Here is a 15,827-nt window from a genome sequence, read left to right on the forward strand (position 1 = left end):
TTTAAAAAAACTGCAGTTACAAAATAGAATTATGAGATGACAATGTTTAGAATTCATTTCTTCGAAATATTTTAGTGGAAATAATTACTGGACCCATTTCGAAAATGAAACTTGTTTGGGAACAAGTAAACTGATGAATAGAACGTTCACATTTAAAATGCATTAAAAGATGCGTTCTTTGAGAATGTGATTGTGCTAAGGAAGAATTCCATTTTATTAAAAGATTGTCATACGAGAAACTGGGACGTTTCCATTAAAAGCGTCATGTTTAATTTCTAGTTTTGCGTCATTCTTGCATATTTCTATTGACATGATAAATACCATTTGTTTCATTTAAAATTACATATTCTAGAGAAGCGGAAAAAGTCAAAAACTATGCTGGTTAAGACAATTTTATATTTGGTAAAAGTTGACCATTTCCTTTCAGCTCTCCCCTTTGTTAACCATAATCTTGAATTAAAATATACGTTCTGAAGTAAATATGCAGATGTTACCAAAGGTAAGTTATTTTTCTACGTAAAAATACAAACTAGTCAAAGTTTGGGATTTGTTTCACAAACAGAGGTATGAAAAACTGTAAAATGTTTATTCGGTTCGAAAAACAAGTAACGTTCAGCACTGCACGAGAAAAAAAAATGGCTGTGAGGTCTCGACAATGATAATTATGGTAGAAACCAACTCAAATGTTGGTTTCATTGGGTGGGTTTCTACCATCATGGTTTTATTTTAATTCATTTTCAAGACAGAGATATTGCGGCCATTCTTTTTTGCTTTTGTTCCCACATAGCGCTGAACACTTGTTTCAAACCGAATTGAAGAATTTAAGGGAGAAAAGTTTACTATTCTAACTACCGGGATAAGTTTTAAACTTGAAATATTGTTAGACTATAGTCGTGATAATCGCTCAAAAATTAAATATATTGATAGACGCATCCAATAAATGTTACCAAGTCATGTCCTATTTTCGATTTTGAGCGATTATCGAAGCTCGGGCTAGACAATTTTAGTTCTACAGAGAGCCTTGCAAAAATCACCCACCGATAAGTTCCTCTTCTACCTAACTGGATTTTTCTTACAAATAAACAGTGTCTTCTCTTTGCTTTGGAAAAGAGGAACAGGAATGTGCAGCCTCGATAATCGGTTAAAAAAAAAAAAAAAAAAAAAACACACACACCAGATATGAAAAGCTTTTATCCTTGTTTAAAAATATATACAGAAATGTTTGGAAAATGTCCGGTGTTCAAATTTACACTAGTTTGTCGGTTGTAATCATTTAAGACGGACGAGTTTGTTTTAATGATAATGTACATGCAATAAAATCCATTTAGAAAAATTAAACCGTGGCGCAGACTCCCATGAATTAAAACTGCGATTATGCCAGCATATAGACAGGGTTTTTTTTCAATTTACATTGAATCCTAATTTTATTTTAAGGAAATTTAAATCTAATATTTAAATGAAGTCATTTTTAAGTCTCATTCACGGCAAACTTAAAATTGAGGTTAGGATCAGTGTTCGCGGGACAACGTGGTTTGAAAAATAAATAAATGTACAGTGATGACCACACACGTGATTAACTTTTCGAAAACGTTGCAACTCTAAAAGTGACGGAAAGACACTCGTAAGGTTTATATTTTAAATACGAAAGAGTTCAAAGAGATTCTAGAACCAGAGATTTTAGTCTAAAAGAAATTAGGTTCTCTCGCCACGAATGCGGCGAGCGAGTTGGATGTCTTTCGGCATGATGGTAACCCTCTTGGCATGGATAGCACACAAGTTCGTATCTTCGAAGAGACCAACCAAATAAGCCTCGCTGGCCTCCTGAAGTGCCATCACGGCAGAACTCTGGAAACGAAGGTCGGTCTTGAAATCCTGCGCGATCTCACGAACAAGACGTTGGAAGGGAAGTTTTCTGATGAGGAGCTCGGTGGACTTTTGATAACGCCGAATTTCGCGAAGAGCGACGGTTCCGGGCCTATAACGATGAGGTTTCTTCACGCCTCCTGTCGCTGGGGCGCTTTTGCGGGCGGCCTTGGTTGCCAACTGCTTACGAGGAGCTTTTCCTCCGGTGGATTTACGAGCGGTTTGCTTGGTACGAGCCATTTCTTCGCGAGAATAGAGATAGGTGAAACGAGGCTGAAATTTGGCTGCAGGGTTTATTTATAGTAAAGTTGCAATAGGGAGGGTAGTTTTCAAGTTTGTTGGTTGAAAGAACAAAGGATGCAAATTTTCTCGCATTCTCATTAGTCAAGAAGGTCACGTGATGTCCTTCTCTCTCTCTCTCTCTCTCTCTCTCTCTCTATCTCTCTACAGCATTGCAACATTTAAAAAAATGAAACATTTTTTAAATCAAGGAAAACACTCACCGCATTCTATTATTAAAAAAATATTTATTTTTTGACGAGGAAAATGAATGAAAGAAACATAATATTTTCACAAAAAAGCTGTGACCGCCGACCTTTACACTTCGGCGTCCAAAATAAATTGGCTAAACTCGTTTGTGCGCACAGTTTTTGCATGCATTATCCTAAATAAAAACAAATAATTATATTTGGGACCAATCAGATAATTTTCTGAGATTATTCGAAATGGTCTTTCTGGGAGTCACTTTGATTCCTTAAAAAGACACGTTTTTCTTAAAGAAACCAGTTGAGCCGAAAACAATGAACTGGCGTCCTCGCCATCCCACCGTTCAACTTTGAGCTTGCTAACATGTCTACACACAAACACACACACACAAACAACTTGAATGTTTTTTATTGCCTGCTCACCAATGCATCTATTGAAATATTATTAAACTTTATCAATAAGTCTTCTTTCTAATATAAAACAATGAACAATGATTCTTATTAATAACTTTTAATAAAATATAATTTATATAATAGAGCGGAAAATTTTTGATACAATTTTCTGAACATTGTAATGCACGATTCTTAAACCATCGACTTCTTCGATATCTTAACTAATGAATCCTTGTTTTTACAATTTGTTGTCTATAGTGATTGATTTATTTAAAATTAAAACCACAATAGCAGTTGTTCTATTTGATAAATTTTCGTAATTTTTAGACATCAGGACAATTGCTAGCGCCCTCAATATGCAAATCTTGACGGTTCAACGCTTCACGGCACTGTTCAATGCATCGGACGATACAGTTTTTGGTTTAGTTTAAAGGTAGGGCTATATCCTGCCACCTTACCTCTCGAAGTCGGCTTTAAAGTTAACACCAAAGTGTAGCAGAATGTGCTGAAGGGTATAGTGATTCCCTGGTCTAATCAGGTGGCAGCTAGCAGACTCTGGATGTGCCAGCAGAAATTGGCGCCCGCCCACAAGTTTGAGAAGGAGTGCTACGACTTTGTACACTTCTTTCACTGGCCCTACCTCCTCCGTCGACCTGAACCCACTGGACTACTTTGTTTGGTCCAACGTTGAGAACATCACCAACATGACCCCCACGATAACAAAGCCAGCCTTATCACCACCATTTGCTAAGTATCGAGGCGATTATTGAGAGTGAAGGTGGATACTTTGAATAGATTTCAGCTCTACTACATAATCAAGTTACTTGAATTGATTTTTTCAATAAAAATAAAATAAAACTGTTGTTTTCTTTAGGGTGATAATTTTATCGTTCTATTCTGTATCACGTGCTACGTGTTCGACTATTAATTTATAGCAGTGAAAACTCTTGTATCTCTGATAATGTATCTTGTTGGAAGAGACAGAGGAAACTCGTGATTTAACAAGGTATTCAATCAACAGTCTGCTTCAACCAATTAAAACAGAAGGAAAATTCTCCCAGATGTTAGCATCTATAATATAATAATGTGCGTATGTATGTATGTATGTATGTATGTATGTATGCATGCATGTATGTATTATGTATGTATAAAAAGCAAAAGACTATTTTTCTTTCCTTTTTATCTTCCAATATTTTTCTCGCTTACAAATCGTACAGACACAAATCGAAGAGAATATTATAGACCGAAAACAATAAAATGGAAGTTAAAAAAAGGCAAACTAATCTAAGCAAGGAGACCAGATATGATAATAGCTAACAAGAAGGAAATTGCTGTAATACAAATAATCTTAGGGGCACTAGGAACAGTTCTCAAAACCTGGATACAAGACTAGGAAAAAATTGAATAAAAGGCAGATCAATACAGAACAAATATGACACACAAACAAAAAAAACTTGAGTGTAAACGTCACCTTACATAACTAGTGAACACTAACTATTACAGGCCGTAATAGAAATAAAACTAAGAAAATAACAGAAAAAATATTTAGATCCATTGGATTTCGGGTACTTCCAACTGTCTGTTGAAACGCATTGAAGAGCATTAATGATCAAGGTCCCTCTCTCTCTCTCTCTCTCTCTCTTTCTCTCTCTCTCTCTCTTTCTCTCTCATTCTCTCCCTCTCTCTCTCTCTCTCTCTCCCTCTGTCTCTCTCTGTGTATGTTCTGACTTTGGAACACCTAGTGAATTAAGATCCTCATTTTCTCCCACTTGAAAGAAGCCCCACTTTAAAAAAAAAAAACTTCTTGGGACTGATTTTCACTCCAGACACGAAATGGAAAACTTACATCAAACCTGCTGATAAAGTCACTATAAAAATGATTGAATGCTTCTACCAGAAAGTACCTCATTCCTGACATAATCTTCTACCTACATAAGAGCCAGATATAGGGGGAGGTGCTGCTTTGACAGAGTATAAAATTGACTACGCAATCTAGTGGAGAATGACATTTTCTCGTTCTTACATCCCCTTTCTCTAAGAAAAGATATTGTTAGCTTTTCTCTGCTGTATTGTTATCTTCCTGGTACGTGCTCGGCTGAGCTCTAATCCTTGATCTCTCTTGCAAGAAAAATATTTATAAAACGAACTCATCTAACTACAACCACGGCATGAAACTTTCCTGTTTCCCTCTTTGTACTAAAAAACAAACAGAGGTTTAGTTCTTTCCTATATCATCTCATCTGTGTAACAAAATATTACGAGGTTGATTTCCAACAAACTACAACATGGTCGTCTTGAAATCTAATATAAGCAAATACTTATTGATCCGTTCTCTCAGATAATAGATTCCTTTTACGTAATCTTCCGTTCATTCTACCCACTGATTCCATTCTTTTCATATAGCGTTCACTGTTTACCTGAACATTTCTTTAACGTTTATCTTCGAGCGCTTCTTCTCCGGCCTCGATAAAGGGTGATCAATTAGTATTTAAAAATATATTCATATTTCATTGCGTTTCTGATTTTTTGAGATGAGGATTGATAATTCATATCATTTGGATTATTTGAACAACTTGAGTAGGGTTTCATTATTTAAGAAAACAGTTTAACAAGAACTTATTTACATTAGACTTGACAACGACCATGGTTATAGTTAGCGAGGAAGCATCACATTAGACTGATAGACTAGAGCTTGATTAAGCATGAACTCAAATATTTGGGCGTGAAGAGGGGAGAGGCTTATAGGGCGATACTGGGTCCGTTCTTTCGCCAGAAATCTTGTAAATTGGTACCATAGAAGCAGTTTTCCAGCAGCTTTAGTCCATCACCTTACAGCTGTTAAACTTCTCACCGACAAACAATATGGATTTAGGAAAGCCTGTTCTACTGTAAAGATTCTAACTGTAATATCTGAACGTATATACCATGCACTGGATAAGGCAGGGTAGTGAAGGGTAGTAGCCTAGATATATTTAAGGCTTTTCACAGAGTATGACACGATGGTCTTCTCATGAAAATCACATCCTATGGTATTACTGGACGAATACTTAGCATAATTAAATCCTTAATTAATAAGAGAAGAATCCAGGTTGACTTCGATGGCTATAAATCCAAGCAATATGATATAAATACGGGTATACTTCAGGTGTCGATCCTTAAACCTTTGTTATTTCTGATATTCATAAATGACCTCCGTGATAAAATAGTCTCTGAGATGGGTATATTTGCTGACGACACTGCGCTCTATAAAGGCATTAGGGAGAACAAATAAACACATACTCAAGGCAACCGTAGATACACTAGATGAAGACCTCCAGTCTGTAGTGGCGTAGGGTCAAAAATGAATGGTAACATTCAATGCTGCCAGAACTAATAATTACAAGAAACCTTTTTCAATCACCAATAGCTAGTGCTAAAGATACATTACCTGAAAGTATTTTTTTAAACTCCTCGGCCTATCGTTCACAGGGAACATGAGTTGGAACAGATACATGGAGAGCATTGTCAGGACCATTGCGAGGAAGGCGGTCTGTGTTTATTTGCTTCCCCATGGGAACAAATAAGGCATGAGACCGTTTTTAAATCTACAGAGGGGGAGAGGAATGGGGACCAGCTCCCGAGATGTGGGAAATGAAAACTGGATAGTGAGAGTCTCTTGGTATATAGGATTTTTGCTTGCAGCATCTTCCGGAACAGATACTACACTTCCAGATATTAAATCTTTTATTCAGGCAAAAATGAACATGAACAAAAAACTTAGGCACAAGCCAAACTCAAACGGGGGGAAATATGGGGGTTGTTTGTCATCCTTGTCACTCTAGAACTAAATAAAAGTTTCTTAGCTAGAATCTTCTTCCACCCCACTATATTAAAGATAGCTTTCCATGCGGGAGGGACATCTCCAGGGAAGATCCTAACTTACCCTATATGTGCTTCCGGGTTGCTTTAGCTCACACTACTGCATTTATATTTACTCTCTATCGCCCCCACAACAGCGGAGTTACTATCTTTCAAAGTATATCTGAGAAAATTGACCAAGTCCTTTCTACTTATCCTTCAGCTAACATTCACGTATGTGGAGACTTCAATGTTCACAACGTCGAATGGTTGACCCACTCAAACAAGACCGATGATGAGGGGAGGTTCTGTCATGATTTCTCCATTGCCTATGACCTCACTCAGATTGTTCAGGAACCTACCCGTGTGCCCGATAATGACGGCCAGTATGCGAGCCTACTAGACCTTTTTCTCACAACTTGCCCTGAACTATGTTCAGTTTCTGTTCTGTCGCCTCTTGGATCTTCCGACCACTCTGTTGTATCAATTAAGATAAAAATGAAATGTAATAAGTCCCCAGACGTACCACTTCATCGTACAGTATATCGATACACTAAGGCTGACTGGGATAGCTTCCGTACATTTATATCTGATCTACCTCTGCATTCCATGTTTAAAAAGGATGTGTCCTCTATAGTATTAGACCTAACTGAATGGTTAATTGTAGGTATTGACCATTTCATACCCTCTAAAAAGTTTCAGCAAAAACCTAACAGCCAGCCATGGTTCTCTCCAGAATGTGCTGCTGCCATTGCGCACAGAAATCACTTTTTCCACTGCTTCAAACGTAATAGATGTATGGAAACTAAAGCCGTTTTCAGGACTGCCAGCAACCATTGTAAGAAAGTAATAAGGAACGCAAGAGAGTTGTATGCTCAATCTGTTAAGTCCAAAGTAGCTGAGCAGCGGCTTGGTTCCCACCAGTTTTGGCAAATAGCAAACAGAATCCTGAACAGAAGCGTGTGCTCCATCCCAACTATTATCAATGGACCTGAGGTAATCTCGTCAGCATCAGACAAAGCCAAACTCTTTGTCAAGAACTTTGCAGCTAATTCTACCCTTTGCGACCAAGACCGCCAACCCCCAATATTTCCTCCTGTATCAGAAAACACGCTATGTGATATACGTATATCTGTACGTGATGTTGCCAAGCTAATCAAAAACCTTGATTCCAGTAAAGCAACTGGCCCTGATGGTATTCCAATTATAGTACTCAAAAAACTTCAACCTGAACTAGCGCCCATACTTACAAAACTGTTTAAACGTTGTCTTAAGGAGAATAGTTTCCCATCTCCCTGGAAAATCTCATCAGTATGCCCTGTATTTAAGAATTCAGGTGATCGCTCATCCCCCTCTCAGTACAGGCCAATAAGTCTCCTGTGCGTCATGAGTAAGTTGCTAGAATCTGTGTTAAATACAGAAGTAATCAAACATCTCAACAAAAATAACCTTCTTAGTGACACTCAATATGGTTTCCGTTCTGCTAGATCTACAGCAGATGTCCTTACAGTTATATCGCATAGGATTAGCAAATCTCTCAACGGTGGCAATCTTTCTAGGGCAATTGCTCTTGACATATCTAAAGCCTTTGATAGGGTATGGCATAAAGGTTTACTTCATAAGATCGCTAGCTATGGTATAGCTGGAAAAGTCTTCTCAATTATTAAATCATTTCTTTCTGATAGGTTCATAAGAGTAGTAGTTGAGGGGCAAAAATCAGAAGCTCACAGTATTAATGCCGGTGTCCCTCAGGGATCCATCCTGGGCCCAACTCTTTTCCTGATCTACATTAATGATCTTCCAAATCATATCCTTACATCATTTGTAGACATTTATGCTGACGACACTACCATTTATGGTACCACATCTAAGACAGTAAACGAGCAAGTACTCTCCAATTCTCTCTCCTCTGATCTTGAGCATGTAGTACAATGGGGAAAGGAGTGGCTGGTTACTTTTAATGCATCTAAAACCAAGCTTCTCTCTTTACATCATCAACATTTTAATCCACATTTGTCATCAATTGAAATGAATGGCTCTCGTCTTCAGGAGGCCTCAAGTTTTGACAAGCTTCTGGGCTTGACCATTACTCCTGATCTTAAATGGAACACGTATATCAAATCTGTTGCCAAGGCCGCTGGAAAAATGGTGGGATCTTTCTATCGATCCAGTAGATATCTCACTGCTGATGCTATTCTCTATCTATATAAGAGCCAGGTACGTCCAAGGATGGAATACTGTTGCCACATCTGGGCAGGAGCTGCTAGAAAGGACTTGTCCTGCCTTGATAGAGTTCAAAATAGATTTCGTAGCCTCGTAGGAGATGTCCTTTTCTCCTCCTTACAACCTCTATCTCACAGAAGAGATGTTGCGAGTTTGTCTCTGATGTATCGTTATTTTCATGGAAAGTGTTCAACTGAGCTTCAATCTATGGTCCCCCCTCGCCAAACTTTCACAAGAAACACTCGTCTAGCTGTAAACACTATCAATAATTTCCCCCACTCTTTATCTGTGCCTAAATCTAAACATAGATTCCATGAACAAAGCTTCTTTCTTAGAACTGCACGCCTGTGGAATTGTCTTCCGTTTTCCTGCTTTCCGGCTGACTACAATATGGTTGTGTTCAAGTCTAAAGTAAATAAGTTCTTGATGAGCCGTTCCATATAAGTTATTAAATTTACCAAATTTTCATTACTAATGATTACTATATTGACCAACTTCTACTGTACACTCTTTAATCCTTATCCTTGAGTGGCCTCTGGGCCTTGATAATGTGGTGATGCCTTTGTAAAAAAAAAAAACCTCTGCGAAGAAGGTGGTCTCTCTCTACCGTGCTAGAAAGTTACTTACGCCTGAAAGTATCCTGTACATCTAATAGGACACCATTCGCCCATGTATGGAGTATTGTTGACACATTTGGGCTGATGCATCAGCTAATAGTCTATCTCCTGGACAGGTTAGGAAGAGTCGCCAACCTGATAGGTCCTGAACTGTCATCTAAGCTGCAACCTCTGTTCCATCGACGAAATGTTGCATCCCTCTGCCGGTTCTACAAGTATTTAATGATGGATGCTCTGATGACCTACAAGCTCTTGTACGCCTCTCGGCGTAAATACCCCCGGCAAACGGACGATGGATGCCCTGATTATAATTGCACGAAGAGAAAATGATTTGAACTCCTTTATTTAATGTAAAAGTTTTAACATTACAAAAAGGATGGAATACTGTTGCCATATCTGGGCAGGAGCTGCTAAAAACAGCCTATCCTGCTTTGACAGAGTACAAAATAGACTTCGTGGCTTAGTGGGGGATGCCCTTTTCTCTACCCTGCAACCTCTCTCCCACAGAAGAGACGTTGCGAGCCTATCCTTGTTTTATCGTTATTTCCATGGCAGGTGCTCGTCTGAACTCCAATCTCTGGTCCCCCCTCGCCAATCTTTCACGAAAAACACCCGTCTAGCTGAATCCACTGTGAAAAATTTCCCCCACTATATCTGTGCCTAAATCAAAACGCGGATTCCATGAACAAAGCTTCTTTCCTAGAACTTCACGCCTGTGGAACTGTTCCGTCTGCCTGCTTCCCACCTGACTACAACTTGGATGTCTTCAAGTCCAATGTTAACAAATTCCTAATGAACCGCCCCTTAAGTAAACACTTCATCAAATCTCCACACTAACGTAATGTACTTGCAATAACTCTTATCCCTGAGTGGCTTCCGGGCCTTGATAAGTGGTGATCATTATGTAAAAAAAAAAAAAAAAAAAAAATGAAAAGGTGATGCTAATTGCAGAGAATGCTATTTGAACAACTTTTAATAAGCAACTTCGAAAAGTTGTAAGGAAAAATATGTTGGTTTACAATATAACGTCAGCTGTTCGGTTTGATGAATGCCCCTAAAAAAAAAAATAATAAATAATAAAAAAAAAAAAATTAAAAAAATAATAAATAAAGAGCGACGATAATCAGAGGAAATGTCATATTTAGCAAATAATTAAGACGCCTTTAATGTAACGAAGTTTATGATAAAATAAAATTATCGAAGGTTTTGTATTCGTTCATTTTTTTTTTTTTTAACCATAATTTGGGACACTGAAATATTTAACTTTATAAAGGACGATATTGTCATTTGTATTAACATTCAAATACTTTAATCTAAGTTTTGTAACATTAAAACTATTAAAAAAAAAAATAGAATAAAAATAACGTCTTTAAAATTACTAAGGAAAATGCGACGGTAATTGCATATGAACTGTGGGGGGGGGGTAACGCTACGACTACTTTAATGTAACAATTGAAGTTAATTTTATTAAAGGAAACTGCGACGTTTATTTTGCATAAAATATCGCTCCGATACAACTCAATATTCTTGGGCATAAATATAAAAAATAAATCCTTCCATAAATGGAGATAATGTCAGCTACCTTGCAACAAAACCAAAATAAATTAAGATCACAATCAGTTTTACTTGTTAATGTTTGCAAAATTCAAAGTGAAGAAAAAAAATGAATTTTAAGACGAAATAAGGAATTAAGATCTAAATATTAAGACAATAAGTAAATTCAGATTTTAAAACGAAAAATAAAACATTTTTTAAGTATATATAAGTACAGATATACCTAACCCGCGTTGGGGGATGGGGTGCTTTTATATTTAAGTTAAACCAACAAGGGTGGCAAGTTGTTATAAAGCTATAACTAATGCTGTTAATATATTGTTTTAATAACACTACGAAATCGTTACATTAAATATCGTTTAAAAATTTAGTTATTCGAATATTTATCATATAGTCTTTTGTAGATTTAAATTATCGTTAAATAATAAAGCCATCACACTGTACATTTCCTCTGCAATTAACGTCGCATTTTTATGCAAAGAAACATTTTAAAAACTAGAACGTATATTTTCCTTAATTTCTCAAAGTGGCCTTTTCTTTAAAAAGAAAAAAGGTCGAAATTAACACTTCCTATGCAGTTAGCGTCGCTTTTTCCTTGCAATTAATCAGAAGTTACTTTCCAGGTCATTCATCGTCAAGTCAAAACAGGAGTTTGCGTGATAATGTAAACAAATTGAGTTAAAAAAAAACAAAAAAAAACTTCAAATTAACGTCCGAAATTCTCGTATGAAAACTTATAGTTTAGTAAATTAGAGTTATCTCCCATGAATCAATGACGATGATTATCAGACAAAAACAATTTATTTATATATATACTAGCTGTATCCTGCCACGCGTTGCAGTGGCTCAATTTGGTGTAATGGAAAAATTTAATAAAAGAGAAAATGCATGTTTCTTATATTAGTACAGCAATCCACTGCAAAAAGTGAAAAAGAAGGCGAAACTGAAAAAAATGGTGCTCTTGCAGAATTTGATCTGGATCCTCGAGAGTTTCTGTCAATCATTCATGTTTTGGACTTGACCAACAATCAGTGGATGAAGCCAAACGTAGCAAAAATGTTGAAACGCTAAATGCTTTTTTTGTTGTTGTTTTAAAAAATGTGATTTAGTAATTAATATTTGGTTGATGGTGGGGGGAGGGGGGTTACTATACACAGATTCGAAAAAGTCGTCCAAAAACAAATAAATGAAAGCAAAGGTAGGGTAATTTACGTTTCTACCTAATTGGATAATTGTTTAGTGTTTTTATGTAATGTAAAATGTTTAATTGGCTCAAAAAACAGAAATGGTCGCGAATTCTGTTGAATACGTTAAGTTTGGGAAAGTAAGTTGAAAACTAAAAACTATACAAAACAGTGTCTGAAACTCACCGAACATATGTTACCATGACATAGGCTGGCATAATGGATAGGTTTCTGACAGTATTTTGTATAGTTTTTTTAGTTTTAACTCACTTTCTCTAACTTAAAGTAATCAACAGTGTCCACCACCATTTGTAGCTTTCAAATACACCAATAAACACTGTTTTTCGAACCGACTAAACGTTACATTAAATGAAAAGGGTTTATATTACTAAACACAGATACAAAGAAGTTGTCAAAAAATAAATATATAACAAATAAATGTTATCAAAGGCAAGAAAAGTGTTCTACCTAACTGGATAAGATTTTAGTGTTTTTATGTAATGTATAATCGGTTCAAAAACATTCAATGTTTATCGGTATATCTGAAAAATACAAATGGCGGCAGACTGTATCGAACATGTTAAGTTTGGGGAAATTTTGGGAAAATGAGTTTAAACTAAAAATACTGTTAGGAACTCACTCAATATATGTTACCATGATGTAGGCTGGCATATAATCGGTGGTTTTAAACTTTTGCTCGATACAGGTGACGACTTTTAAAAATCCCTTTTAGTGATTACCTGGTGTGAGGATATTTGTACAACTAAACGGCAAATCTGCTCAAAAAAATCCGGTATTATTTTACTTTAAGGCCTGTTTCACGTTCATATATAACGAAATATTTTATTGTAGATTTCGGTGTGCTAAAAACGAATCTGCAAACCGTTTACGTAGCAAAAAAACAGTTTTCATGACATTCATGAAATTACTTTTTCGAAAAGTGGGTGATCACTTTTCAATGTAAATTTAACTTAGAATGAGCACCCACTTTCTGGCCACCTGAGAGAGGGGCATTTTTCTGTTTCTTGGCTAAAAAGTTTTTTGTTTGATTTCTTTTGCATGGTAATAACCCCTGAACTCTGGGACTATTTTCCATTTAACAGCCGTAGCCTTCGTTTACGCTATGCGTAAGCATAAACGAAAGCTGTTTAGCCAAAAAAAAAATCCCCCCTCTCTCAGGTGGCTAGAAAGTGGGTGCTCATTTTAAGTTAAATTTACATGGAAAAGTGATCGCCACTTTTTCGAAAGAATAATTTCTTCATATCATAAAAACTATTTTTTTGTGACGGAAACGGTTTGCAGATTCGTTTTTAGCACACCAAAATCTACAAAAAAAATTTTGTTATTTACGAACGTGAGACGCACAGACCTTAATGGAAAATTATATCAAAAATCCGGGGGAAAATAGTTTTCAATAAAAACAGCAAATGAATTCGATAGAAAAAAAAATGGATGCTATTTTTTTTTCTTTCTGTGTGTTTCTTGGCTTAAAAGTCTTTTTGTTTGATTTCTTTTGCATGGTATTAACCCCTGAACTCTGGGACTATTTTCCATTTCACAGACGTAGCCTTTGTTTATGCTATGCGTGAGCATAAACGAAAACTGTTAAATATGCATTCGCGTACCAAACTGCCTTGTAAAAAAAACCTTTAAGCCAATAAACACGAAAATAAATGCCCCTTCCTCAGGTGGCCAGAAAGTGGGTGCTCATTTTAAGTTAAATTTAGATGGAAAAGTGATCACCCACTTTTCGGAAAAAAATTTCTTCAGATCATGAAAACTATTTTGATACTCCTTGGGCGTTGAGTTCCATGGCGACTCGCAGAATTATTTAATGGTCGTTCCCTTAGTACCCCCCTAGTCAAGGCTAACGCATGCGCACGTAACATTTTTTATTTATTTACTTACGTGGTGGAGTTTCTATACTGATAGGTTTTTTGAAATTTTTTCACTGGATTATTATTATATGAAAAAAAATTGAAAAAAAAAAAATCATTTCAACATTTGAAAGGGATACTCACTTTTTAGTTACCACGTTCTGGTAAATCGGTCACTTTTTATTTATTTATTTATTTTTTTTTTTTTCTAAATACGGAAGTGTCTTCGGGAGATATAAAATGGTCGCATGTTGACGAAGCAATGTATCGGGAGGCGTACGGGATTAAAAATTATTGGTAAATTTTTAGATTAGGTCCACCTCCTCAATTTTCTTTAAAAATGGTTTTCGACTATACTGAATACGAAAATCGCATCGAAATTTTGCAGAAATAAGTAGTTATCAAGATATAAAAAGTTGTATTATGCATTGTAATCTTTGGCGGCCATCTTTTTTACGTGTGTGTATTTGTTTATGGCGCGTGTGCACGTAAAAAGATGGCCGCCGAAGAATACAATGCATAATACAACTATTTATTTCCGCAAAATTTCAATGCAATTTGCGTGTTCAGCATACTCGGAAACCTATAAATGTCGTCATTGAAAGGAAAATTGTGGAGGTGGACCTAATCTAAAAAAATACCAAATTATTAAACATTTCTCCAGCATGTTAGTGAAATTTATAATACTTTAAAAAAATTAAAAAGAAACAAAACAAAAGTTTTGAAAAAAAACTCACCTTTCACAAAAACAATTTAAAAAAAACAAAAAAAAACACAAACTGACTAAATAAGTAAAAAAAAAAAAATAAAAAATCTCGAAACTTTATTTTCATGAAAACAATAAAAAAAAGTCCTGTTCTCTATTTTTTTTTCTTTGAGAAACAAATATATTTCTGACTTACAAATGCGGTAGAGACTCATTATTTTTACTTTCTATGGTTTTGATATACCGCGTTTTTATTGCTTACAAAATGGGTGACTGATTTATCAGAACGTTGTAACTAAAAAGTGCCACTTTCAAATGTCGAAATAATTTCTTTTTTACATTTTTTTTTTTAATAATCTGTTTAATTAGTGTCCAATCAATAATCCAGTGAAAAAAAATTCCAAAAACCTATAAGTATAGAAATTAAGCATGGGAGTAATGTTTGTACAACAACGTAACGTCGCCTTTTGCACTTTTACAAACATTTTTTTAAAAAAGTAACTAAACCATTTATTGATAATTTGTCACGTGTACAAACATTTATTTATTTACGTAGGCTTAACTCCTTTCATGAATAAGAAAAGTTTTACTCTTTAAGAATAAAAGGAAAAAGTTACTGAACATTTATAAAAGGACTTTTCATGAAGGCCAGAGGAATAGTTGGCCGAAAATTCGTGAAACAACAACAATAAAAATGGTGCTAATGCAGAGAGCCGCGCTATTTTTAAATCATATTTCCACGTTTAAATAACGTTTACGATATGTTTTTTTTTTATTTATTCAATTGTAAGGTTAAAGTACAGAATAGGTACAAAACATCCTTACCTCCCCATGTTAAGAATGACTTTTTAAATAATAACATTATTTCAGCACGGATCACTCTCTGCATGAGTAATCTTATATAGAAAAAAAAAGAACTCAAAAGCAAGCCACAAACTTTTTTTTTTGCCTTATATAATAAAAAGATGCGTAAATTAAAAAATTTGGAAGATAAACAAATGAATTTTTTTTTTTTTTTTTTTTTTTACTTATCGAGTTAACAGAAAAACCTTTCGTCAATTCGTGGCTGTGAAATGAATCGAACCGGA

General features: G+C 35.6%; 1 protein-coding gene across 1 annotated transcript; it reads right to left on the reverse strand.

Moving 5' to 3' along the window:
- Positions 1-1,174: 1,174 nt before the first annotated feature.
- LOC145254596 (histone H3-like) lies at positions 1,175-2,151 on the reverse strand. The gene has a single exon (XM_080113203.1). The coding sequence runs from the start codon at positions 2,101-2,103 to the stop codon at positions 1,693-1,695; it is 411 nt and encodes a 136-aa protein (XP_079969329.1). The 5' UTR covers positions 2,104-2,151; the 3' UTR covers positions 1,175-1,692.
- Between the last annotated feature and the right edge of the window lie 13,676 nt (positions 2,152-15,827).

The sequence above is a fragment of the Euprymna scolopes genome, chromosome 30, assembly GCF_053919585.1.
Source record: "Euprymna scolopes isolate OS-2025 chromosome 30, ASM5391958v1, whole genome shotgun sequence".
Classification (NCBI taxonomy): Eukaryota; Metazoa; Mollusca; class Cephalopoda; order Sepiida; family Sepiolidae; genus Euprymna; species Euprymna scolopes.